Consider the following 25,854-nt stretch of genomic DNA (forward strand, 5'->3'; position numbering starts at 1 on the left):
AGGAAGAAAGAAAGGGATTAATTTCAGAACAGTTAAAGAGTTACAGCTCCTGTGGATCCAGAGAAGCCTCCCTTATCTCCTCACAGGAGTGCCTCTAAGGTTTGTCCACCTGCTGTCACTTGTGCTTCTGGCTTGGATTAGAAGTGGCTCTGGCCAGCTGTGCTTTGAGCAGGGGATCCCAGCTCCTGAGGGGAGGCTGGGCTCAGGACCCTGTTAGGATTTGACTCTCAGGCCTTGGTGAAGGCTGGACTCACACTGACACTTCCAGGTGTCCCTGCCCACAGGGGACACTGCGAGCACTGTGCAGGGGCTCTGGGTCACAAGGATCACCCGGTGGCTGCAAGGTTGGCTCTGATTTGCTGTGTCACAGGAGGGACCCCTGGGTACCCCCCAGGTTTACTCTGCAGTCAACATTGAGACCATTACTGGGCCTAATTTAATTTGAACCTCGATTGTAGATTTACAGCAATATGAGATAAACTACAGTGCCACACACTGACAAACTAAAGGGATGTTCCTGGTCTCCTCCATCCTAATTGGTGGCCAGCTCACAGGAGATTTCATGTCACCCTCAGTTTGTTTCCACTTGTGTAATTCAGCGTTTTTTGCTGTTGGGACAGACACCTTTAACATGTCTGGGAGGCCCATCCAGGCTTTCCTGAGTCTTGCAGCAGGAGACTCCCACCCTTCTGCCTCAGGCTGGGTGTTTTTACTAGCCTGGCTCTCTAGGAACCTTTGTGTTTCATTTCTTGTCAGTGTGTGCTCATTTGACTCAGAATCTTTTAGGTTGGAAAAGACCTCTGACACCACTGGATCTGATCTTTGACCGATCACCATCTTATCAATGAGCAATGAGTGCCACATCCAGTTCTTCCTTGAACACTTCCAGGGATGGTGACTCTACACCTCCCTGGGCAGCCCATTGCAATGTTTAACAACCTTTTCCATGAGAAATTCTTCCTGCTGTCCAACCTGACCCTCCCCTGGCCCAGCCTGAGGCCGTTCCCTCTGCTCCTGTCCCTGTTCCCTGGAGCACAGCCCGACCCCCTGGGCTGTCCCCTCCTGTCAGGAGCTGTGCAGAGCCACAAGGTCCCCCCAGTCCCCCTTTTCTCCAGGCTGAGCCCCTTCCCAGCTCCCTCAGCTGCTCCTCATAGGACTGACTCTCCAGACCCTTCCCCAGCTCACTGCCCTTCTCTTGACTCCCTCCACACCATCCTGTCAGCAGAGAACTGATTTTGTCACCACCACTTTCTCAGCGGTATCTGTACATTTTTGTGAGCGTGGCAAAAAAATAACCCTGTCAGCAACAGAAAGCCCTATCCTATGGGCAAAACACAAAGGACCATGAGCTCCTTTTTCACCCAGTACAGTGCATTGCCCTGTGCTATTGTCACCCAATGCACAGCCCAGTGCACTGCGTTAGAGGCTGCACGTATGTTGGGGCAGGTGATTTTGGGCTGCACCCAGAACCTGCTATGGAGGCATGGAGTGACACAAAGGGAATGGCTGTGACCTGGCAGAGGGCAGGGTTAGGATTGCCTCCAGCTCTGGGGTCCCTGCACAGGAAGGACACAGAGCAAGCCCAGAGGAGGCACCAAGATGATCAGAGGGATGGAATACTACTCCTATGAGGAAAGGTTGAGAGAACTGGGATTGTTCAGCCTGGAAAAATGAAGGCTTTCCAGTACCTGGAGGGAACCTACTAGAAAGAGGGAAAGACTATTGACAAGGGCCTAGAGTGACAGGACAAGGGTGAATGGACTCAAACTGAAAGAGAGTAGGTTGAGATTAGGTTTTAGGAAAACAAAATCTTCCCTGAGAGGGTGGGCAGGTCCTGGCACAGGGTGCCCAGAGCAGCTGTGGCTGGCCGTGGATCCCTGGCAGTGCCCGAGGCTGGGTTGGACACTGGGGCTTGGAGCAGCCTGGGATAGCGGAAGGTGTCCCTGCCCACGGCAGGGCGTGGAATGAAATTATACTTAAGGTCCCTCCCAACTCAAACCACTCCGTGATTCTACTAAACCATGCTGCTGCAAGGTATATCCCTTCAAACAGTTGTTTTGTCCCCACTTGTCTTGAGAAGTATTTATGTAGGTCACTTAAAAATATCCCGGGTTTTGTCTCGTCCTTTACAGTCGACTCATGGCCTGCCCCAGGCCTATGGCTCAGCCGTGAAGTGCCTGCCCTTCATCTGAAGGATTCGCACCAGCCGACACACGTTTAGACACCATTTATGGGTGATTTTCCCTCAGATAAGGTGCAGAACCGTTAATTTGGTACTCAGGGACAGGACCCCGCACTCTACCGGCGCCCTCAGGGAGCGGCGGCTGCGTGTGGGACGTGACCGGGGCCGGCGCCGCAGCCCCGCCCCCGTGAGGCGGGATGCCCGCTGACGGACAGGAGGTTTGACCAATAAAAACGCAGAGAGGACAGCACGGACCAATCGCTGACGGGAGGGGCGGGGCCAGATGCGCTGGGTGGTGGCGGCGCGGGCGGCGCTGCGGCAGAACGCGGAGGCGGCGAAGCGGAGCAGGTTGAGCGGGACGGTGTGGTTGCGGCGGGTAGCAAACATGTCTCTCTCCAACAAACTCACCCTGGACAAGGTGGACGTGAAGGGAAAGCGCGTCGTCATGAGGTGAGGCGTTGCGGAAGGAATGTGCGTCCCCTGAGCGCGGCCTTGTCTGTGCTCCACGCTGGGGCCGGGTCGGTGCCCCCCGGTAGCAGCCTCTTGCCCGAGCCTGGCGCGTGTCGATATATGCGGTTTTCATTTCATTTGTTTCGCTCGGTGGGTGTTGGAGAGGCTTCTGCATCATCGTGGAGCCGGCCCGGCTCCCCTGCGGGTACGTGGCGGCCGGGCAGGGTGTAAATCCCGGCCCTGGATCACCCCGCTCGCTCGCACGTGTGTCGGCCACAGGAGGCTGCAGGGCAAATCCATCCAGTCTGCCGAGCTTTTATTCCAGAGAGCTACTCCAAAAAACGCTTATTTCCCAGTAATTTTTTTTCCTTAATGCAAATTCAAAAAGCACTGCAATAAAAAAGTGAAGATACGGCTCTGCTCAGCTGTCCAAATACCAATAATAATTAATTTCTTAGGAGGAATCCAGTCATAGAATCACAGAATGCCTGGGTTGGGAGGGACCTTAAAGCCCATCTCTTTCCATCCCCATGCCAAGGGCACGAACACCTTTTGCTAGACCAGGTTGCTCCAAACCTCTCCTAGCCTGGCCTTGGACACTTCCAGGGCTGGGCTGTCACCGCAGGTTTTTTCAGCACATCCTGGTCTAAAACCTAAAATAGGCAGTCATTGCTTATTTATAAAGCATCAGTGCCTGAACGCCTCACGTTAAAATTGTTGCCAAGTCCTGGGAGATAAGGGCACGAAGGTACATCGTGATAGGTCCTGCTCGAAATACTTTAATTATGGGGTAGTTTGTTCAAGGTCACTATAACGTGGTTACCGTGTGTGTGTTATCTGCTCTGTGAGTAGGCAGTGATAGCAAAAATATAGCTCCTGTTAGTCACAGTCTGACACACAACTTGCTCTTTTTACCCCTTGTCTCTTCAACCTTGTTTTGAACTAGTTCCCTAATTTGATTATCGGAAACCAGCCCATGTAACAAGTGCAGAAGAAGCTTGCTCCGGATTTCCGTGCACTTTCTAAGTCTGATACAACAAAAGATCTCTGTGTAGAAATCTGTACCTGACTTTTTTTTTGGCCATCTGACTGGTTTTTTTCCATTTCTGAGTCATGTTACAGAGAGCAGCCGTGCATTGGCAGGCGGTGGGCTGGGTTTGCCCGCTCAAAATCTCCGTTAATTAATGCTAATTAATTAATTTTGCTGTTCCGTGAGGGGCTACCCAAACCCAGCAGGTGAGCTGCCGGGCTCCGGGTCTCCTGAAACGAGTCCCCACGTGCTCTCAGTAGTACTAAAATCGATACCTCTTCTTTTTCTCCTCATGGTCATGGTAATTTCGGCTTACTCACATCCTGCTTAGCTTCGGGTCCTGGTGCCGAAGCTTCAGGAAAAGTTGAGAATGGGGAGGAGAGAGGGCTCAGGGAGCTCAGATTTCAATGGCAGGGGGGAAGAAGGCTGAGCTGGAGCTTTCTTTTGTAGTTTTATGGCTCTGTAAAGCAAACTGTCCTTTTATTCTCTCCTTTAGGATAATGGTGCTTTTCTTTGCCCCTTCTAGAACTCGACCACGGTGCTGTGGGGTTGCCAGTTCAATTTCTTTCTGCTCAGCTACTCCTGCTTTGCTGGCAGCTTTTGTCCTTTCTTCCCGTTTGTTTCACGTGCTGAGTGGGCTGCGGGGGGATTCATTCACTCAGCTTGCTGAACGCGGTGTTTTTAATGTATAGAAGGATGAAGGATGCACGCTTTGCTCTCTGCTCCAGCCATGGGTGTTCCCTGCCGTGGCTCTGGGAGCAGTTTCTGCCTCCGCGGTTACGCAACGCTGCTTCCTGCACATGGGCACGGGGATGCCAGGCCCTGAAACTCCTCCCTGCCACAGCTCCAGCTGGCACGGCTCGGGAAGTCACCTCAAGATCCAAGTCAGGTCTTCCAGGGAGAATGGGATAAGCCACAGCAGGGAGATTAGAGCTGCAGAGGACAGAAGTTAAAGCTTCCTTCAACTGCCTGCTGGCCACAGTAGTCCAGCCAAGTATTTCTGAAGCCTCATTTGAGGACACAAGGTCACTAGTTGTTCATTTCCTTTCCTTTGGATGTTCCTCGTTGGGGTCTGAAATCATATTGTTTAAAAATGAAAAGTTGTATCTGGGTTTATTTCCTGCTCAGCATTACTGCTGCTCTGGTCCTGAGCATTAGGATGTATTGGTGGCCCAGCTTTCCTGAGTTACTGTAGCATTTGTGATGTTATCACAAGCAGAAATGGCTGATAACACATTGATTTCAGAACAGAACTTGTTGACAGGCCATAGGTGAACATCTAACTCTAATTGTAACACTGCTTTTTGAGCCAACACCTTTACTGGCAGGTTCCCACACTCATTTGTTGAATATTTAAAATGAAATAAATAAGTAATAAAATAAATTTGTTGAATATTTAATTTTGCTTCTGATTTTTTTTTTTTAGGGTTGACTTCAATGTTCCAATGAAGGATCACAAAATAACCAACAATCAGAGGTGAGCTGTAATTTCCATCCCAAATGGAGATCTCAAAGTCTGCTGTGTCTCTGACTTCATCCCAGTACCTGGAGCATTACCTTGATTAAGCTGTCACTGCTGAAACCAGAATATTAAAGGTGTCAGAGAAAGTCCAACAATTTTTAATTAAACCCCCTGCAGCTGCTAGCAAACTACACTTAAATACAAGGCTGATACTCACTGTGGCTGCTGTGGAAAGCATATGGAAAAAATATATTATTTTAGAGATTAACTTAAATTTCTTAAATTGGCTGTGGCCATTTCACAGCCACATTCCTTAGGCTGTGTGTGAAAGTTGTCTCTCTTGCTATCCAGAAGTCTCTGTGCCTCCTGCTTACCCTGGGGCTGTGATAACTTGTTGTCTTTGTTAGAGTAATTGTTGCTGTGCAGCACACAAAACCCTGGAGTTTACAAACAGGGATGCCACATGCCTTGCCCTGCTTGTGTGCCACTTGCAGAGGTGCCAGCTTTGCTCACCACAATATTCTCACTGCTCAACATTTCTGTACTGGTGCAGGATCCCAGAGTAACCCAGGGAGCCTGGTACTGGTCAGGTGTGTCCTGGCATTTCTTAGCTGAGCAATCAGCAGAACTTAGATTACAAAATGCATTTTAATTCCATGTCCATTGAAGATAACAGTGAAATGTATGAAAACAGGCTGGGATGGAGAATTTTCTTTAAAAGAAAACATGGAGAATGTTTTGCTCTTGTGCTCTGTTTCTTTTGCCATTTTTGAGGGACAGCTCCCAGGGCTCATGTGTAAGTGGTACTAATGTGCTTGCCTGGTAAACTCTAATTGATTCCTTATTAATTAGCTGTTGTGTGCTGTTACAGAATCAAGGCAGCTGTTCCTACCATCAAGCACTGCCTGGACCATGGGGCCAAGTCCGTGGTTCTCATGAGCCACCTGGGTCGCCCCGATGGTGTCCCCATGCCTGACAAGTTCTCCCTGGCCCCAGTAGCTGTGGAGCTGAAGGCACTCCTGGGCAGGTAAAGTGCAAAAGCAGCCTGGTGTGCACCAGGCCCTCCCTGCCAGGGAGCCTGGATGTTTTTCTTTCCACCAGGAAGCCGCTGGTGAGGTTCCAGTGTGTGTTTTGTGTTTGCAGGGAGGTGTTGTTCCTGAAGGATTGTGTTGGTGCTGAGGTGGAGAATGCCTGTGCCAATCCTGCTGCTGGCTCAGTCATCCTGCTGGAGAACCTCAGATTCCACGTTGAAGAGGAAGGCAAAGGCAAAGATGCTTCAGGGAACAAGGTGAAACTTCATGTGTGCCTGCTCTGGTCTTACCTGCTGTTTGCTGCAGACTGACAAGGAGCCAGCAGCCTCTCTAACACACTGATTGTGAGCCTGCTCTGAACAGGATGTCAGAGACCTTTAGTTCACTGTGTCCCACTGTTGTGCAAAGGCTTTGAGTGGAGTGCAGTGAATTTCTGAGATGAAATAGCTCAAGTGAAAGGCTATAAATGACTGTCAAAAAAGGAGAAAGAAACAAAATAGAGCTGTGCAAGAGACTGCTGCTTGTTAGGCTTCAGTATTGGGTGTCTGCAATGAAAACCAATATGGAGACAGTTTGTTGCCACCAGGCCCATAAGAATGATGCTTCCTTTTTGGGTTACATGGCTAATATTTCTGCAGCACAGGGATTATCAAACCCCCTAAGCCTGTCTGCTCTTCAGAGCAGTTCTCTAGAAGCAGGCTGCCTTGCACCTCTGACATTTTGCTGAAGGTCAGCAGAGTGCTTGCTCCAGACAGCTGCTTTTCTTAGCGATGGTGACCCCGCTGGCTCACAGAGATCCTGTGCTTGGAGGGAATGCTGACATGGAGTGTGCCCTTTATGGGCTGACACAGGACTCCTGCAGCTTAGGAACACAGCACAGAGTGGGTGAGCCTGTGCACAAGGCAGGGGGAAATTGAGCAGATCTGGAATTATTCACTGCTAGAACTGTGTGCCACTGCAGGTATAGTGGCAGGGAGAAGAGTGGGGCAAGAATTTCATTTTCTCTGGGAGACAGTCTGGTTTTGTGTGTTTGTGTAATTCCCAGGGGATTAGCTGGGTGTGTGCATATGGAAGCACACAGTGCACTGAGCACATCAGGGGAGAGGTGCCAGTGTCAGAGCTGCCTCTCCCAGCAGAGGTGAAAGTCAGTGCTATGGAAACAGTGATGCAATACAGGGTTGCTGACTGGTGCTTAAACTGTGTTTTTCCAAAGTAGATGCAGTGGTGGTGGTTCCTTGTGTCAGAGCCTCTTGTGTTCTGGAACTGGTTCTAACTGCAGCACTTAGTCTCTGCAGCCAGGCAGTTTGCTGAGTGAAGGAGCAGTTGGCAGCATTGTTGTAGAATCTCTGTTGTCTCCTGCACAGTCTCTGCTAAAAAGGGCCCCCAAGCTGTGCTGAGCCCTGCTGCCATCCCCTGGAGTGCCTTCCTGCCATTGTCCCTGTGGTGTCACACCTGGTGCTGGCAGAGGCTTCCCTGGGGTGCTGAGCTGACTGAGCAGAGCCCTTGGGAGGGGCTGGCCTGGCTCCAGTCTGGGCTGTTCCCTGCACCAAGGGGCTGCCAGCTGCCCCTGAGCACTCACCTGCTGCCCTGGGGGCTCTGCTGTCTCCTCATGCTGGGAGGGAGAGCTGGACTGCAAAAGCCATCCTGTGAGGATTTGGTAGGATGCTTGGAGGAGTCTTTTCACAGAAATACACCTGTTCTTACCCACTACATACTGCACTCATCTGTATTTCCAGCGTTGGCTGCTTTCACTGTGGCCTGCTGTAGTGTGCAGGCCTTTTATCAGACTGTTCATTGGTTAATCCTCAGTGCAGTTGCTAAATCAGTCCTTCAGGAGCTCAACCTTTTACTTGTATCTCTTGGAGATTATGCTTGCTTTGTTCAGTGAGTGAGCATGAATTTGTTTAGCCTGATCCCTGCCTTGTCTCTCCACACCCTTCCTGTGCTACCTGTGTTCACCACACAACACTGGAAGTCTGTTGGAGAGAGACTGGAAGGTTTGTGGTGCTGCAGTTCAGAAGTGGGAACAGTTTTCAGCAACAGCAGTCTGGGGGAGTTTAAAGTGGAATTTAAACCATTTAGACTTTGTTGCTTCTGCTGGACTGGGAAAAAGCAAATGAAGACAGTGACCCACTGGATGAGTTGATGAGTTCCTCAAACTGACCTTTGCTTTGGGTTTCAGTCAAATAGCTGACTTTGAGTTCAGATTCAGAGTCAAATCTCAGGGTACAAACTTGTCCTTCTTTCTCTTTTTAGATCAAGGCTGAGCCTGCAAAAGTGGAGGCTTTCAGAGCCTCTCTTTCCAAACTGGGAGATGTCTATGTCAATGATGCTTTTGGCACTGCACACCGAGCTCACAGGTGGGTACCCATTTCCCTTCCCCAGGCAGAACTGCAGAACAATATCTGCTGTGGAAACACATCAAATACTGCCCCCAAGGAGTTCTAACTTGCTTTTGGGCTCACCCCACTGTCATTGTGCTGTGTTTGTCCCTCAGTAGTAGATTTACTGGAGGAGGTTGCCATCAGTGTATGCTCTTTCAAGTTGTCTTGGGGTACAAGAGAAAGCTGAAACAAGATCTTCACACTTGCATTGGCATTTTTTTAGACTTTAAAGATGTAATGATTACCTGCTTAGGGCTTGTATAAATTGCCCTACAATCACAACAGCCCTCTTTTCCAAAAGATAATTTGCTCCAGAGTTATTATTTCATGGAGTATATTTGGATATGTGTACTTGCAGACTGCAGTGATACTCTTGGAAGAAAAAATTCCTGCTCTTGGCTATTCTTATTTGTCCTTCAGTATCTTGGATCACTAGTTGAGATGATAAATGTCTTGCAAATCAATATTTCTATGCAGAACCAATGTCAGAAATGAGGCATGCACAGCTGTCTTGTCAAACTAGGAAAACAAAGCCCCTGTGTGTTTTCATGCAGGTGCTAGCTGTTCTCATTGCTGCAGCTGACTAAAGGGTTGGCTTTGTAATGCTGTGAGACATGGGGCTGTTTCTACACCTTCATGTCTCGTGGAAAAAGGAAATTTTTTCTTTCCTCACTTTTTACTTTAATTCTGCAGCTCCATGGTTGGTGTCAATCTGCCTCAGAAGGCTGCTGGCTTCCTGATGAAGAAAGAACTGGATTATTTTGCCAAGGCCCTGGAGAGTCCAGAGAGACCCTTCTTGGCAATTCTGGGAGGGTAAGGCTCGAGAACATTGTGACTGTATTTCTCTAACTGCCCTAACAAATGACATGTTATTTAAGCAAGTGCTTTCCTTTCTGGTTTACCAGCAGTTCAGTTTTGTAGCTGACTCCTGAGATGTGAGGTGTGGATTAGAGAGGAGCGAACTGATACATCTGCTCCTGTGATGGTACAATCTGGCTGTTCATTGTCATTCCCAAATCAAGACTGTCCCCAGCAGTTTTTTGCCCAGATGAGCCAGGAGAGCAGTTAGAGCCATGAGGTGGCCCAGACATTGTCAGTGACCTTTTCCCCCAGTTCAGGGTACAGCAGTGCTCAGGCTCTGTAAATTGACATGACCTCTCATTATGCAACTGGGGCTGCATGGGCAGTCAGGGGAAATCAGGCTCTAAAGGGCTAATGAGGTTTATATTTAAATAGAAAAGAAGAAATGGAGGGCTGAATAATGCTCTAGGAAGTTGAATTTTAATGCTGGCCTGCTAACTTGCAAAATTCTCTTTTTGCCCATTCCCAACAATTCTTTTCTTGGATCATTCTCTAGAGCAGCCTTGACGTACCAAAGTCACAATATTCATTATTAATTCTTTTTCCTTTCTCTCTTACAGAGCCAAAGTTCAGGATAAGATCCAGCTGATCAATAACATGCTGGATAAGGTCAATGAGATGATCATTGGTGGTGGAATGGCATTCACCTTCCTCAAAGTGCTCAACAACATGGAGGTATGAGGAGAACAATTCCCTGTCTGCTCCTAGTGGGGAATGTGGTCTGAATGCTCCTTCCATGTTCTGGGATTGAGCCCTGGCTCTCTTGGCTCTCTGCAAGAGTAGGGAGCACTGAGAAATTACTTGACAATCCCTTTGCAAAACTCAGATTGCTCCTCTGTCTCTCCGTGTGCTTTAAGAAAACAATATTTCCAGAATTGCTGTCTGAGCAGTTTGGGTGCTGATGTTCTCTTCTGTCATGACCAGGAGCTAAACAAACACTTCTCTTAAATTTCCCAAATGTTTCCTTTAGATTGGCAACTCTCTGTTTGATGAAGAGGGATCAAAAATTGTCAAGGACCTGATGGCCAAGGCAGAGAAGAATGGTGTGAAGATCACTCTGCCTGTTGACTTCATCACTGCTGACAAATTTGATGAGAATGCACAGACTGGGGAGGCCACAGTGGCTTCAGGCATTCCTGCTGGCTGGATGGTAGGTGTGAATGGGACAGGGACTGACAGGGGGAGCAGTAAGGAATAGGGTGGGTAGGACACCTCTTAAAAGAGAGTAATTGTGAGCCTTGGCAAATGTTCCTGAGGGCAGTCAAGCTGTGTGGAGTCTTTTGGTTTAATGCAATTGAAGCCCTGTTGTTTGTTCTGAAATTTTAAGTCTAAAGTAGCTTCTGTGAGATTTGGATTAAACCAGCAAAATTCTTCTCCCAACATGCAGATCTGAATGCAGTAGAAATCCCTTTTATTTAACTAGAATTTAAGTAGGGTTGGCAAAGTTTTCTAACTAAGGCTTCAAGAGTCTGACATTGATTTAAAATTGACTTACTGGAAGATTAAGAAGTGTTAGGAAGATAAATACCCCCCCAGACTCCACCCTCCTGCAGCAGCTGCTGGCAAATCTGTCTGTGAATAGAGAGAAATTCTTGTTTCTTGTCTGGGGTGAGGGGGAAGCTTCTGGCTGGGCATGGGGGATTGGAGCTGGGGGTCAGCAGTGATGACTTCTCTCACTTCCTTCCCTTAGGGCCTGGACTGTGGCCCTGAGAGTGTGAAGAAGTTTGTTGAAGTTGTGGGAAGGGCCAAGCAAATCGTGTGGAACGGTCCAGTGGGAGTCTTTGAGTGGGACAAGTTTTCCAAAGGAACCAAAGCCCTGATGGACAAAGTGGTAGAAGTTACTGGAAAAGGCTGCATCACCATTATTGGTAAGTAGTTGTGTTCTTGTTCTTCTGTTTCTAAATGCATGGAGGAAGCTTGTGATGGCCAGCACTGTGATAAAAATACTGTCAAATTGTTTTCCTCAAGTTCTCCTCTGTCCTTCTGTTGGACAAAATGTGTATTTCTTGTGTCTCATGGATTCTGTTTGTGCTACAGGTGGTGGAGATACAGCCACTTGCTGTGCTAAGTGGAACACTGAGGATAAAGTCAGCCATGTCAGCACAGGAGGTGGAGCCAGCCTGGAGCTGCTAGAGGGTAAATCCTCTTTTATCTTCATTTGTTTGAGTAAATGTGGAGTTCTGGGTGCTTTGCCATTAGCATTTATCAGGAAAGCAAACAACAGTGTCATGGTTTAATGCTAACCTCTTTCACCAACCAAAACAAAACAAAAAAATTTCCCTTAAAAGTTCTCTACTTTTAACCCCCTGTATTCTCAAAAAATATCCATGTCCTCAATAGCCACACCAAATACCAATATTCAAATCTCAACACTAATTAATTTAACCACAAACTCCCAAAAAACTCACTTCCTTATCAAACCTGGACACAGAGCAATGTCTTTTCTGTGCCACCATGTGGAGTTAGTTACATGTTGCTTTGGAGCTACAAGCTCCTCTTCTCCTGTTCTGTGGCCCTCACAGAGGAAGAGAGGCAGGAAAATGGAATATTCCTGCAGACAACACAGTGTGCTCCTCCCAGAAAGGAAAAATACTGGGATAGAAAACAAGAGTGGGCTGGGTTTTGTCACTGATCCCTCAGGACATGCCAACCAGCCAGTTGAAAACGCCCGGTTTCTGATAGGGGAACCTCATCAGAACAGTCTGGAATTCTTGCCAAAAGCTTCTTCTTCCTGTTTGGAATTCCCTTGGGTTTGGGGAGCCCTCTAGTGCTCACCGACAAACCTGCACGAGGGTGCTTGGAATTCAAAATGGAGAGGATTGAAGGGATTCTTGTAACGAGTTCCATTGTTCTCGAAACGACTTTTCATTTCCTCTGGTAATTTGCCGTTTCCCAGTGTGTGTAAATTATCCGATGCTGTCAACTCCTCTGGAGAGGAGAAACTTCAATAAACTGCCTTGCAGCTGCTGTTTGCAGGAGTAAGATGGGAGACAGAGCTTTTGTTTCTGTTGCCTAGGGAGTGATGGGGAAGGGAAAGAATGCAGATGGCTCGAAGGAAATGCTGTGTATTCAAAAGCACAAACTTGTCTAAGTTTTGGCCCAAAATATGGGTTTGTGTGTGTGATCTTTTAAATGTAACGGAAGTCTGGCTAATTAGAAAAGCTTCTGAAGATGAAGAAAGGGGAAAAATCCCTGAAAACTCAGCAAACTAGTGAGTTGTGAACAGTGTTACAATTCAGTCCTGCTGCACAGCTTGAGCATTGGAAGGTTGTTTTTCTGAGGAAAGGCAAAACCAGAGTGGTGTCCGTTCATTATTAAAGTAGGACAAAAAAGCTATAAATGCTTTAGAAAATGTTGTACTTTATTAATCTACTACTCAAAGTTGAGAATATTCTTTGATTCCATCAGTTGGAAGAAGACATGTAAATGTCTCAACCTGAGTGTTTCAGTTATTTAAAGACCTGAGACTCATAGGAGGCTTTTTCTCTTAATTCATTCTTAAAATTTCCACCACACTCCCCAGAATTCTATTTACTTGCCACTAGGGATTTAAGAAAGCATGCAGCAACTCTCTAAATCCAATCAAAAATCTGTTTGCCATCAAATTTAATGGAAAAGGATGTTGGGTGTTTGGATCTGGCCCTAGCAGAGACTTGGACAGAAATGTGCCATTGCTGTTAATTGAGAGTTGATGCTGGGCTGTGTTTGGAATCCCTGCTGACATCCGAGTGCAGCTGTGCTCTGGGTGGATTCACTGTGTGGAACAGATCCATGGAACCACCATGGTCAACTGTAGCCATGATATTTTCTGAAAAATCCCTTTGCCAGGTTTTTTTCTCCTGAGAAGCCTCAGAGGAAAAGAAAAACAATGGTTATCTGCTGCTGTGGAATGCAGCAGGTGCATCCTTGATTGGTCCATGTTGGTTGTTTCTAATTAATGGCCAATCACAGTCAGCTGGCTTGGACTCTCTGAGAGTCATGAGCTTTTGTTATCATTTCACTTCTATTCTTAGCTAGCCTTCTGGTGAAATCCTTTCTTCTATTCTTTTAGTATAGTTTTAATATACTATATATCATAAAATAATAAATCATGCCTTCTGAAACACAGAAGAGATGAGGATCTGACTCTCTCTACCTGAGACCCCTGTGAACACCACCACAGTCAACGTGGAGCCAAACTCTTCAATTTTCAACCTATAATTCCTGATTCACTTTTTAGCATCTCTTTGAATGTTGCAGAGTTGTTTGAGAGGTCCCTAACGCTGCTGCTGTGTTTTCTGTGTCCCCAGGTAAGGTTCTCCCTGGTGTGGATGCCTTGAGCAACGTGTAGAGAGCAGAGCCCCAGCCTGGTCCCGTGCACAGCCCCTGAGATCCAGCACTTCAGCGCTTCCGTGTTCCAGCTCTGCCAGAGGCACATCCCAGAATGTAAACCAGAACGGGGCCTGGGAGCAGGAGGGAGCAGCAGAGAGCAGAGATTTTTCCTGACTGCAGTTTACATGATGTGGGTTTGTCCACTGTTACCCCACTTGAATTAACGTAGTTGAAGCTGTTGTTGTGAATTTAGAGTGTATATATTTATATTTTGCCTTTTCAAAGAGATTAATCCCTGTTAGATGTATATCTCAGAAAGGAGTGCACTGTCCAGCTTCCATCCTAAAGGCATTTTCATCACTTGACACGGTTCAGAAACCAGAGGGACTCCAGTTTTTTGGAGGTTGGTTGTAATAGCTGCTGAATAAACATATTTCAAGTGCTCCCAGTTTGTATGTTGTCCTTATTTCAGATTTTTAGAATGGTCTGCATTAAAATACCTTCTAGCATCTGGAATCTGAGCTATTTCTCTTATTTAGTCTTTGTTTCTAAATCTCCTTTTGTGTTTGTCTAGTGGTTCTATAAGCACCCACTCATCATCAAAGTGAACTTGGGAAGGAAGTAAATTGCCACAGATGAACTGTTATGTTAAAACTTCAATGCCCCTCTTAAAAAAGTAAGATGAAAATTTGAATGTGCAAGTCAAGTAAGAAAAATGGGAGTTCAACTGCTTGTCATTTAGAGAACTTGCCTCATAGTGGGCAACTACTGTATTTAATGTCAATACAAGGGGAAGTCCCTGGCAAACAATTGCAATGTGCCTCTGTTCCAGTTTGTGGTGCTACAAGCACTGAAAGTAGCATGGTGAAACTGCCCAGTTGGCCACTGAGGTTTGTGTGTGGCTGCAGCACAGGGCAGAATTGCAGGTACTGTCAGTGGAGGCCCAGCAAGGTTCCTCCAGTGCCTGGAGCTGGATTTCCACGTGGGCTGCCCTGTGCTGGCTCCTGTGCTCACTGCAGGGCCCAAATGTGAGCACAAAACCAAACCTGGGACTTGTCCAGCCTCAGCTTTGGGTTCTGGCAGCAGTCACAGCCCTGCTCTGAGGGGAGGCTCTGCTCCAGCTGAGCTGCTGCTGCATCTTCCTGCTGGATCCAGGAAGGGTGAGTGCTGTGGGGCAGCCAGGGCCTGCTCTGATTGCCACTGAAATCCCAGTGGTGCTCCCAGGAGCTTCTGCACAGCACAAAGCATTGAGGATGAACCGTGGAGGGAATCCCTAAGGTAAGCAACAGGTCACAGCACAGATTCTGCTTTTCAGTTCATTCCTATATATGAAATACTACCAAAACAAAATAAAAGTGTGTGTTAGAACACAGACACTGCCAAATTTTTTTTATAAGGGAGTATGAATTCAAACTCAATGCTGAAGTGTGGTAAAGCTGCTATGAAATATAGAGCTGTTAGAGTTTAAAGCTAAAAGTAACTATTGCAAAGAAAGTAGAAATAATGCAAATTACTGTAGCACTGTGGTCTCCTTCTCCTCTTCCTCCCCTCCTTTGTAACTCTCCCAAGCATTGTCTGATGGCACATGAATGATGCACATTTTTGCTGGGCTGTGCTCATGTTTTCCAGGCAGGGGTGCAGACCTCCAACAGCTGCAGGAACGAGGCAAAGAAAGGAGGGGGCTTGTCAGCCACAAAAAGAGCATGGATTTTGGAAATCCAGTACTACAAAAACAAACATTCCACCGTGTCTTGTAACAGATCCTCGTTGTCTGGCTCTGCCAAACAAGACCTCGTGACAGCACAGCCCATTTTTGTGTCACTCTTGTGCCCCTGTGCTGCTGGACTCCCATGGAGCAATAACAGCCTTTCCCCCAGCCCTCCTTTCTGGGTGTTTACAGTGGAAGGTTGGTGTGTGGCCACTACCTCTGCTGGCTTCTTCCTCTCTCCATCAAAAGCAACAAAACAAAGCTCTCTGTAATTAAATACAGCAAGCAGTAATAATGCTCTTTGCACACAGATGCCTCTGCTTGAAAGCCACTTTTCCACCTGAATTTGGATGCTTCCTACTCACATCTCTAAAATATCCTTTTGTTTCCATATGGCTTGTTTTGTGTACTGTGTTCAACACAGGAAACATGGCACAGCAGGGCCAGAGAGATACTCAGCTTTAAATAAAAATAAATCGTAGATAAAAATGTAGGAAGCATGTAAACATGAGCCCATATAAGCTGAACCCTTGATGGCCAGCAGCTCAGTTTTTCACTGATAGACTTTCCAGGGCCTTTCTTTAAGATTTGCCTGATAATCCTGCTTTGACAGGTTGGCTTTTACAGGTTATTGTTTTTGTTTAGAGTTCCTGTTGGAAACATGGTGGAAGAAAGTTTAGAAGCAAAGCTGTTGCAGAAAGCTCATGATGTGAAGGAGGTAATAGATACAGCAGGTTTAGGGGGCTGATGCTAAGAGCCAGGTAAAATAAAAAGTAAAGAACTTCACCCACACCTACTCCATGGAAGACTCCAGGCTGGGCAGAGGGGCTGGAAAGGGCCTGGTGGGAAAGGCCCTGGGGGTGCTGCTCACCAGCAGCTGAATGTGAGCCAGGTGTGCCCAGGTGGGCAAGAGGCCAAGGGCACCTGGCCTGTCCCAGCCATGGTGGGGCAGCAGGACCAGGACTGTGACTGTCCCCTGCCTGGGCACTGCTGAGGCCACTCCTCAAGTGATGTGTTCACTTCTGAGCCTTTCAGTTCAGAAAGGACATGGAGGGGCTGGAGTGTGTCCAGGGAAGGGAATGGAAGTGGCTGGAGCCCCAGGAGGGGCTGAGGGAGCTGGGAAGGGGCTCAGCCTGGAGAAAAGGAGGCTCAGGGGGGACCTTGTGGCTCTGCACAGCTCCTGACAGGAGGGGACAGCCAGGAGGGTTGGGTTCGGCTCCCAGGGAACAGGGACAGGAGGAGAGGGAACGGCCTCCAGTCGTGCCGTGGGAGGGTCAGGCTGGGCATCAGGAAGAATTCCTCATAGAAAAGGTTGTTAAACATTGCAATGGGCTGCTCCCAAGCAACCGGTGATAGGACAGGGGAGGTTCAGGTTGGATATTGGGAAGAATTTCGTCACGGAAAAGGTTGTTAAACATTGGAAGGCGCTGCCCAGGGAGGTGGTGGACTCCCGTCCCTGGAGGTGTCCTGGGAAGGACTGGAGGGGACCCGCAGCGCCCTGGGCTGGCTGCCAAGGTGGGGCTCACTCACAGGCTGGGCTCGCTGCTCTCAGAGGCTTTTCCAGCCCCGCCGGTGCCGCGATTCCCCTCGGCCAAGGCGCCCTGCCCGCAGGCGCCGGCGGCTCCCCCGCCCGTGCGGAACTACAGCTCCCGGCCGGCACCGCTCGCCGGCCCGCCGGGAGATGCCGGGCGCCGTAGTTGCAGCCGCCTGCTGAAAGTTCCCCACGGCATCGGCGGGGGGCCCTTGCCGGAGCTCCCCGGCGTGGCCCAGCGCCGTGCCGGCCCGGGATGGATGTGCGGGCGGCCGCGGGGCCCGGCGCCCGCGGGGTAAGGGCGCTGCGCGGGTGAGGGCGCGGCCGCGGCGGCGGGGCGAGGCCGGCGGGCGGCGCGGGGAAAGGCCGGCGCTGTCCCCTCAGGCGCCGCCCGGGACGGGCCCCCGAGGCGGGGCAGGGCAGGGCAGCCGGGTGTTCCCGCTGCCCTCATGGGCATCTCCTTCTCCTTCCCCGGGCGGTGCGGGGCGGTGCCGGGGCTCAGCCCGCGCTGGTGGTGGCTGTGGGGAGGCGGCGGGGCTCGGGGGCTCTGGGAGCCGTCCCTGCTCCGCTGTCGGGGCCAGGTGGGGCCGGGGATGTTTTGTCACCCTCAGGCTCTGCCCCAGCGCCAGGGATGGTCCCTGCTCTGCCCTTCTCCTCCCGCACCTGCCCCAGCTCTGAATTTAACAGAAATATCTCCAAATCCTCCTGCTTTGGTCTCTGGGAGAGCAAATTCGGAGGGTGATAATCCAAAGGGTTAAAAGCTTTGCATCCGTGCCTTGGTTCGGCCGTCCCCGGTACGATCATTGTGGATTTCATTCACAGAATGAGTCAGGCACGGCCATAAATATTCACCGTGACTTCTGCCACATGGTCTGAGCTGCTCAAACCCCTTCTGCCTCAATTCCCGGGTACTTTTTGGGGAAGGTGAGGGCTGGAAATCTTCATTGTGAAGGGGCTGTGGTGGACACAGGAGTGGGGGGATGTTGAACACCCATTGCTTTTCTTGGGGCTGGCTGCAGCAGGTGGGAGAGCCCAGCACTTCCACATTTCAGACTCCCGGGGGCTGAAATAATTTGAAATAATTTGAAGCTGAAATTTCAGACTTCTCACAGCATCCATGCCCCCACCCTGGCATCCTCACCTGCACTCTCCCATCATAACATGCATAAAGAAGATCTCCACTCAGTTTTCAGGTTAAAATTTTCAGCATCACGCCTCTGATAAATGGTTCTTAATTCAGCCCCAATACAGCATAAAATAGAAAATTCCATTTTAGTTCATTTTTCATTTTTATTCCACTTTCTAATGATATTTTTTTCATTAAGCGTCTAATCACATCCTAGCATTTCTCATCAGTAAGGCTCAAGGTGCTTTACAGAAGAGGGAAAAATATGATTATTCCAATTATCCTTATTAAGGCTTAGGTTTTGGGCAGCTTTTGCAGATAATACAGGCCATAAATAATTAAAAGTACAATCTAATTAGGAGAAATCCCCAGTTGTAAACTGAAGTGCCACATCGAAGAAGGTGGTGTGTTACAAGGCATGGCCTGGTAACCTAATCTCCCTGACCAGAACAGTATCCCATTAACCCACAAATCTCCCCTCTCCTGACCTGTGTGCCCCTAGGACAGGTAATTCCATGTGCAGGATCCAAGGGAGGGAGTCTCAGTGACCAAAAAGCAGCTTGGAGAGTGTTCCAGTGAAGTTCCTTGGCATTTGAATAAAGGTCTTTTGTTTACCAAAATATCCAGCCTGAGCTGAGCAGGGTTGGGCATAGAACTGATGGAGTATTTTAGCAGAAATAGGGCTCAGAAATAAGAAGCATTGCTCTAACTGGAGTCCAGAAGATGCAAAAGTTGTGGCCTGGATCCAGTTCATCCACATCCTAAATAGAATTCTCACCTGAAACTTGCTCTGAGCTCTTTGTCAAATTTCAAAAGTTGGAGATGGGCTTTCCTGTTTGGGAATTTAGTTTGCTTGTGCTGAACTGGGTCTGTGTGTCCCGACACCTGCTGTCCTGCTGGGGGCTGGCTCCATCAGGATCACTGTTTATCCACATAACTCAGCAGCAGGGCTGCGTGGATGAAGTCCTTGTTCTCATTCCAAGTACCTGCTGTCACATCTGAGTTATTCTGTGGGAATGTTTCTGCTCTGATCTGTGCTTACCCAGCTCTCAGCAATGACCTAATTGCAAGCTTCTCGTTAGGCAGAGAAATTTCTGAGTTTGGCTTTGCAGTTCACCTTCTCAGCAAGTAAATCTCTGCTCTGTGACACCACCTACCATCACTTCAGCCCAGTGTTCATGAGGATCATGAGGCTGATGGGGGCACTGAGTGTCTCTATAACAGCTTCTCCCACTGTAGCATTGCCATTTCTAACTCAGAGCAGGTGTGGACCATGTAGTCATGAAAATTCCTGAGTCTGGTGATCTCTAGCAACTTTTTACCACTAAAGGAGCTGCACCTGTGTTAGTCTGGTGTTGTGGAATTTCCTTGTAAGTGGGTGATATAAGAGCAGCTGCAATTAAAGCTGAAAAAGCCCAGACTGCCTTTCTGCCTAAGTCTGATGTTCCTTAATCTTGGCTAAGCTGGTGTAATTTTCAAATGTAACTCAAAGGGATGCTGATTGAAATGAGTCCCAAAGTTCCTCAGGGTCTTGGACAGACCTGTTTCTTGATATATCTGTGCTGTAATGTCTTCATTTGTGTTGTGTTGTCATCTCATTGCTGGAAGCCCTGAGTAGTGGGGCATGGCTGGAGCTCCCAGGAATGCTGGGGGTACTGGGATGTGCTGCACATGGCAGGGGAGGATGTGCAGAAATGAGGAAACTGGGACTGCAGACATTTTGAGAAGCAGAATGAGGGAGGGTGAGAGGGAAAAATAGAAAAGTCAGGAATAAAATCTAAACCACCACCAGGGTTGTGGGTGATGATGGGTTCCCTGAGAACATTCTCGTGTGTTGCTGAGGAGAGGGAGAAGAGAAGAGCTTTCCTGGAGAAGAGCATTTCCACAATGAAGCCTTTGGTTTCTTCCCTTGCATGTTTGTAGAGCACTCACATCTTTCTTTCTCAAACCCCAGGAGAAATTCCTATTTCCTTTCATTTCCCAGTGTTTGGAAGGAGATGAGGCACTGTTGGGCTCCTTTATTAACTTCACCTGTGGGAAGCTCCACGTAAATCCCTGGATTTCCCAGTCCTGACACTCAGGAGGTGTTTGTGGAGTCGAACACAAGGTGGAGGTTCCTGCACAGGGAGGGTTTGGTGCTGTCCCAGTCCTGTGACTCTTAATCCTGCCTTGCTTTGAAGTCTGAAGCTCAGGAGTCTGCATTAATGATCAAGGGGCAGAGCTGAACACAGAATTCCTATGGCACAAAGGTAAAGGTGTGGGTAGGAATGTGGGAAGAAAATATTTAAGGGCAGCCTGGCATGTATAGTTAATAATATTAAAAAAGTAATCATGTTAATGTCCTATAGGTGCTCAGGTTCTCAAGGCTTTCAGCATCTTCTCATCCCTTGTAGATCACTTGTCTCTGGCTGGATCCTGTCATGTGCACAATATTAAATTCCTTGAAGAGCAGAAAACTTCAGGTTTGAAAACTCTTGTCCTTGTCTGCGGTGGGAAACTTGCTCTGCCCCCTTAGGCAGCAATGTCTGTTCCTCATGCAGGGTTTCAGAGCTGTGCTTGGCATTTGGCTGTCACTCTGTCCCACTCTGCCAAGTGTCAGTGATCCCTGAATGCTTAAAGAGTTCCTTGGGACTCTCAGCAAATGTGAAGCTCTTCTAAATTTGAGATCTGTCAGGAGCAGAATGCATTAGAACAATTATTCCTGACTTTGACTTACAACTATGTTAAAACTCACTTATTTTTACCACAGAGCGTGTTCTTTTTAGGGCTGTGAGCTGTTTCTCTAATTCAGGAGCTGTTCTTCCCAAGTTTTACTTCATAAAGGAATATAGTCAAAAGGGCTGTATATCTCTACACATACTATACAGATATATACAGTGTTGTGAAGTCTTGTGTATTTGTTTTTGTTAACATGGAATTTCTGTATGTATTTAATAACTATAGTGTAAATGAATATTTATGGATGTGTCTGAGGTTTTCAGGTCAGCTGTGTCAGGTAAAAATTTCATCCAAATCCCAGGAGAAAAACCCCACCTCTGACATTGCATTCCCTTCTTGTCCTCAGGGAATTGAAGAGACAAAATATTTTAAGGCATTGAACGTGCACTGAGCTTTGGTTCATTAGCTCAGAAGGAGTAGGATGTCTTTCCACAGCTACATTCAACAGTGAAGAACAAAAAGCTACCTTGAAAAATGGCCTTTGGGAAGCAGATGGCAGAAGCCAAGAAACTTGAGCCCTTTGCTAATGAATACTCTGTCCTTAACATTGTCTCTTTTGTTTCCCACACTTCCATGAGCTGCACATGGGTTCAATTTGCCAGTTTTTAACCCTTCTTCCTGGTGCCTGATCCGAGCACAGTTTGGGAGCTGGGGCAGCTGGCACTGAGGGTTTTGCTGCCTCTTTGTCCCTGTGCCAGCTCTGGCTCAGGTGTGTGAGGCAGCCCAGGAGAGGTGGCTTGGGTGCATCCTGGGGAGAGGGAATCCAAGCTTTTCCAGCTTCCTGGCAAAGGGTGGAACAGACACAGGGCTGGGAGCAGGTTTGCTTTGATGAGAACACAGCAGCATTGCCACTGTGGCTCCTGTTGGGGAAGGTGTTGCAGCTGGGCTAGGACTTCTTAAAGGAGAGCTGTTTTTCTTGGCATAGGCCAAAAATTGATGGAAAGTCAGGGTGGAGCCAAGGGATTTGGCATTATGGGAATTCTCACACCAGCTTGTCTTTGTGTGGCAGCACCACAGAAGTGCTTTCTGCTGAGAGAAGCATTTACATCAGATGTTTATTTGAGACAGTGAAATTTATTCCAGTGAGTGATGATTGCCCCGAGTAAATGCAGTTCTTAGTAATGGCTGTGTTGTTTCCAAAAGCATAGCTAGCTCCTAGAGTTGCTGTTTGCTGAATTGTTAGGGACCTAATTAATCACCAATTTAAAACAAAAATGGCATTTCATATCAAGAACATAATGCACTTTCATCCCTCATTTTTCTCCTGATAACTGCTGAACAAAGATCACCAGCAGAGAGTGCTGGTGCTCTTCTAGAATGTGGCAGCTGCCTTTGAAAATGATGGTAAAATCTAATCAGACTTTTTTCCATAATTCTATTTTTAGTTTTTCATTTACATGAAAATGAAATGTTAATCAATTACCTGTAACTTGATATCTTGCTCTCTCTAATTATCAGTCTTTTGTAGCTTACTACAGGGAAAAGACTGCTTTTAGGAGCACATCTATGTATTCATAAAAATTCTAATTGGCACTTTTTGAAGAAGTTGTTTAAGAGAAATGAATCTATTTTATTGCAATATGTTTTTTGTACCTAACATTTTTTTCTCCTTTCATTTCTCTTCTTTAATTTCATGTTCAGAACAAGCTGGTTACAGTACAGCTCCTCTGTAGCAGGGGAAGATGGCTCTGCTCCTGCAATTACAGAGCTCTTGCATGCACATGGCACTGAGTGTTTCACTGAGACCATGCCTTTACCCTTCCCAGGCATTGCAAGGTTGCTCCCAGCCAGAGATTGCTGCTGGTTGGGCCTCTCTCATTTCTCACTTTTGAGTCTGCTTCTGATATCAGCATTAAAAATGAGTTGCAAGAGCTTTAAATCAAAGAGTCCTGTCCCCCCTCCCTGTGGTATTTATCAATACAGCTGCACCATTTTAAGGCCTGGAGCCTTTGGAGAGGTTGGGTTTTTGGTATCAAACCAGCCATGGTTGTCCCCTCTTAGGCTTTATGGTCATTGAAATATCAGGATTAGCAAGTCTGGTTTTTGCTGAAGAACCTGCTGTACATCTTGTTCACTTGTAATTTCACACAATCTTTAGTCCTTGGGAGCAAACAAATATTGTGCTGAAGTTCAGTGCTCCCATGCTTTACTCTTACAATTCACTCTTGTCCAAATCCACTGGAAGTTGAGGGAATCTTTCAGTTAACTCCAGCAGATTTTAAAGACACATCTCTATTTAAAGAGATTTGAAAGATAAGGGTGCAGGGAAGCAAGGGAGTGGTCAACTTTCCTACATCAAGATTGTTAACATATAATAGACATCAGCTAAAGGCTTACAGGTCCATCTTTGGGAGAAGAAGAGTGTTTTTTAAGGAAATGACTTTGTACCAGACTGACATTATTTTGCCCAAACTACATTTAACTGCAGGGCACTAGGTGTGAATGTGTTTAGGGCAAAGCTGCAACATTTGTTTTTCCATAGTTGGCAGTTGTTTACCACTCTCCTGGATACACAGCTCTCTTCTGCAGCTCTGCACAGACAGGGGCCAAGGTTCAGCAGTTAGAATAATTCTCCTTACAGGTGGTACCTGATCAATCACCTCATGGGTGACATGTCACTGCTGACCTCTATATTACATTTCACTGTGGTAAGCTGTTCCTTTTCTCCCCCTTCCTTACAGGCCTTTTCTTCACCCCAGGAACCACGCTGCACTTGAGTTACAACCCATTAGAGGCACCTCCCAGACTGACAGACTTTTAAAACTCTTCACACACAGCAGCATGAAAAATCTTAGATGAGCTGGGGCTGTGTTACAGTGTAAATCACAGGAAAGACAGGACATCAAGTTGGCTTTGCAGAGGTTTCTGTATCAGTTACTTCCCTCCCAGAAGTTATGTGGCCATCAAAGTTTTATTGTGTAGAATTGGTAAAATAATACACTTGTATGGAGAGACACAGCAGTTACTTTAGTGAAGGCCAAAGGAATAAGTAGTGTGTAACTGTTCCTGCTCGTGTGTTTTGAGAATACAATTTTTCTAGCAATTGCACGCATGTCAAGTTTGATGGTGGTAATTTCTGGTGCTCTTGATCTGTGAATAGCTGTTCTTGCCATCTTGGTGAATAATAACTCGTGTAGTTCATGCCTCAGTCTCTCATCTGTCTGATTCCCTTTCCATTCAGAAATCGTAGTGTCTCTCCAGCCATACCCAACGCAGGACCCAAGGGTGCTTTTCAGGCCTTGTTACAGCTCAGGGCTGGATGTGGCAGCAGCACCAAATCCTCTGCAAAGGACTCAAAGATGGCCATGGCCAGCCTGAAGGTGTGGGTGCTAAAACCAGGTGGTGAAAGAGCAGCAAAAGCTGCAGTACTGCATGTCTGAGCTCACTGCATGTGGGCAGCAAGGCCGGGCCTCTGCAAGTGCAGCCTGAACTCCCAGCCTGACTTTGGACCAACCACTCAGCCTTCTGGTACCTTGGTGCTTTCTCCACACATTTCTTGTGATTTTCACAAGGCTTTGAAATCTTTTAGTCTGGTTTTGATCTGTACTCCCAAACATGTGGTCATGGTTTGCTTACTTCCTTTTATTCAATGAGTATCTGTCAAACACACCTGGAAGTGTCCAAGGCCAGGTTGGACAGGGCTTGGAGCAGCCTGGGATGGTGGAAGGTGTCACTGTCCAAGGCAGGAGGTGGAATGAAATGAGCTTTAAGGTCCCTTCCAGCCCAAACCATTCTGGGATTCTGTCTTTGTCTTCTATGACAAGAAATACGCTCTCCCTTTTCAGAAATTCCTGTTCCTTGCTCCTGGCAAACATCCTCAGTTCCTCTTCTTAGGTTTTTTTTTCCTGTTTCTTTGTATTACTGTCTGTTTACTGTAGGGTCATTATTTTGCCCAATAATATATTTTATAGACAAAGAACCCCTCACTTTGGTGGGGACGTCCTGTCTGGCCCCAAGAGCTAAATGCCAATTCTGAGCCCTGCTAACACTTTATTTTTATGTGCGAGAAGAAAAGCTCTGTTAAACTGGCTCGAGATCAGAGCTGCAGGGAAATGAATCCAGGGCCCTGTGCAGTGGTGAGTGGATGCTGAGCTGAGCTGTGTCTGTACAGGAGGGATCATATCAGCAGCTTCCTGAGCTCCAGCTGCTGCGGACAAAGGGCGCCTGAGCTGCAGCCATTCCTGCAGGCAGGAACTTTAAGATGGAGGAATTTTAAAGAATGTGAAGGACAACCTCTTAAAAAATTGTAGGTGGAGCTACTCTAGGTTTTCCTAAGCCAGAGATTTATTCTCCTGCTTTGAATTAGTTGCCGTTGTAGCGTTTATCTTTTGTGCTTTTTAGCACAACCACCGTGACCTTTGTGTGATTGCATAAATTGGCCCGAGCACGCTGGAACAGTTATTAGGAACCCCTTTCTTGTGTTGTTTCCTGAATTCCCACATTGTGGCGTGATGTGTGTATGGAAACTGCTGGCTTCCTCCGCTGGCAGCCGTTCAGATGTGTGCTGGAGCTCCTGAGCACCGGCCTGGGCGGGGAGCTGGGTGCAGGGAGGATACAGGGGGAGAGTGCTTTAAGGAAGAGAGTTTGGATTTCATGCAGCTTTGTTCTTTTGCAGCCCCGATAAGGCTGCTATCTCCACTTGTGTGGGTTGAACGCGAGCGGTGCTCCTGGAATAGGCAGCGGAGGTTAACGCGCCTCGGGCAAGGCTCGCTGCTCCCCAGTGCCTGCATGGAGCAATGCTTGTGCTTTCCTGATGGCTCTGCCTCCTCTCTTTACTCCCATATTTTCTTTGAGCATGTGGGAGGGAGACAGGATGTGTGACTGAAGCACAGTTTATAACTCTTTCCCTCGCTCGAGCTGTGCTAATTCCCCTTGCAACGCTGCCCCACAGCATCCAGCAAATGTTGCCTTCAGTAGCTGCTTCTCCACTGCCTGTTTTTTTTTCCTTTGGCGTTTCAAGCTGTAAGGTTATGGGATGTTAATGAGCTGTTTACATGTGTTTCTGCATTTCTTCCATTAAAACATTCCAGTGAATGAATGTTGGTTATAAGGGGGGGAAA

At 47.6% G+C, this 25,854-nt stretch overlaps 2 protein-coding genes across 3 annotated transcripts in view; both read left to right on the plus strand.

Annotated features, from left to right (window-relative positions):
- The first annotated feature begins 2,470 nt into the window (after positions 1-2,470).
- On the plus strand, positions 2,471-14,154 carry PGK1 (phosphoglycerate kinase 1). Its single transcript, XM_064713064.1, has 11 exons — positions 2,471-2,632; positions 5,089-5,139; positions 5,996-6,151; positions 6,268-6,412; positions 8,412-8,515; positions 9,233-9,352; positions 9,961-10,075; positions 10,371-10,550; positions 11,091-11,268; positions 11,438-11,536; positions 13,690-14,154. Exons 1-11 carry the CDS (start codon positions 2,568-2,570, stop codon positions 13,728-13,730), a joined length of 1,254 nt encoding a protein of 417 aa, XP_064569134.1. The 5' UTR covers positions 2,471-2,567; the 3' UTR covers positions 13,731-14,154.
- Positions 14,155-16,843: 2,689 nt separating this feature from the next.
- The window catches only part of AMOT (angiomotin), a 56,678-nt gene continuing 47,667 nt past the window's right edge, over positions 16,844-25,854 (plus strand). Inside the window, exon 1 of one of the 2 annotated variants that reach the window (XM_064713067.1) lies at positions 16,844-16,934. The gene's annotated coding sequence lies outside the window, so the exon portion shown is untranslated. Of the gene's footprint in view, positions 16,935-17,096; positions 17,246-25,854 lie in introns of those variants that run through there. The other variant, XM_064713066.1, reaches the window with a different exon arrangement.

The sequence above is a fragment of the Zonotrichia leucophrys genome, chromosome 4A, assembly GCF_028769735.1.
Source record: "Zonotrichia leucophrys gambelii isolate GWCS_2022_RI chromosome 4A, RI_Zleu_2.0, whole genome shotgun sequence".
Classification (NCBI taxonomy): domain Eukaryota; kingdom Metazoa; phylum Chordata; class Aves; order Passeriformes; family Passerellidae; genus Zonotrichia; species Zonotrichia leucophrys.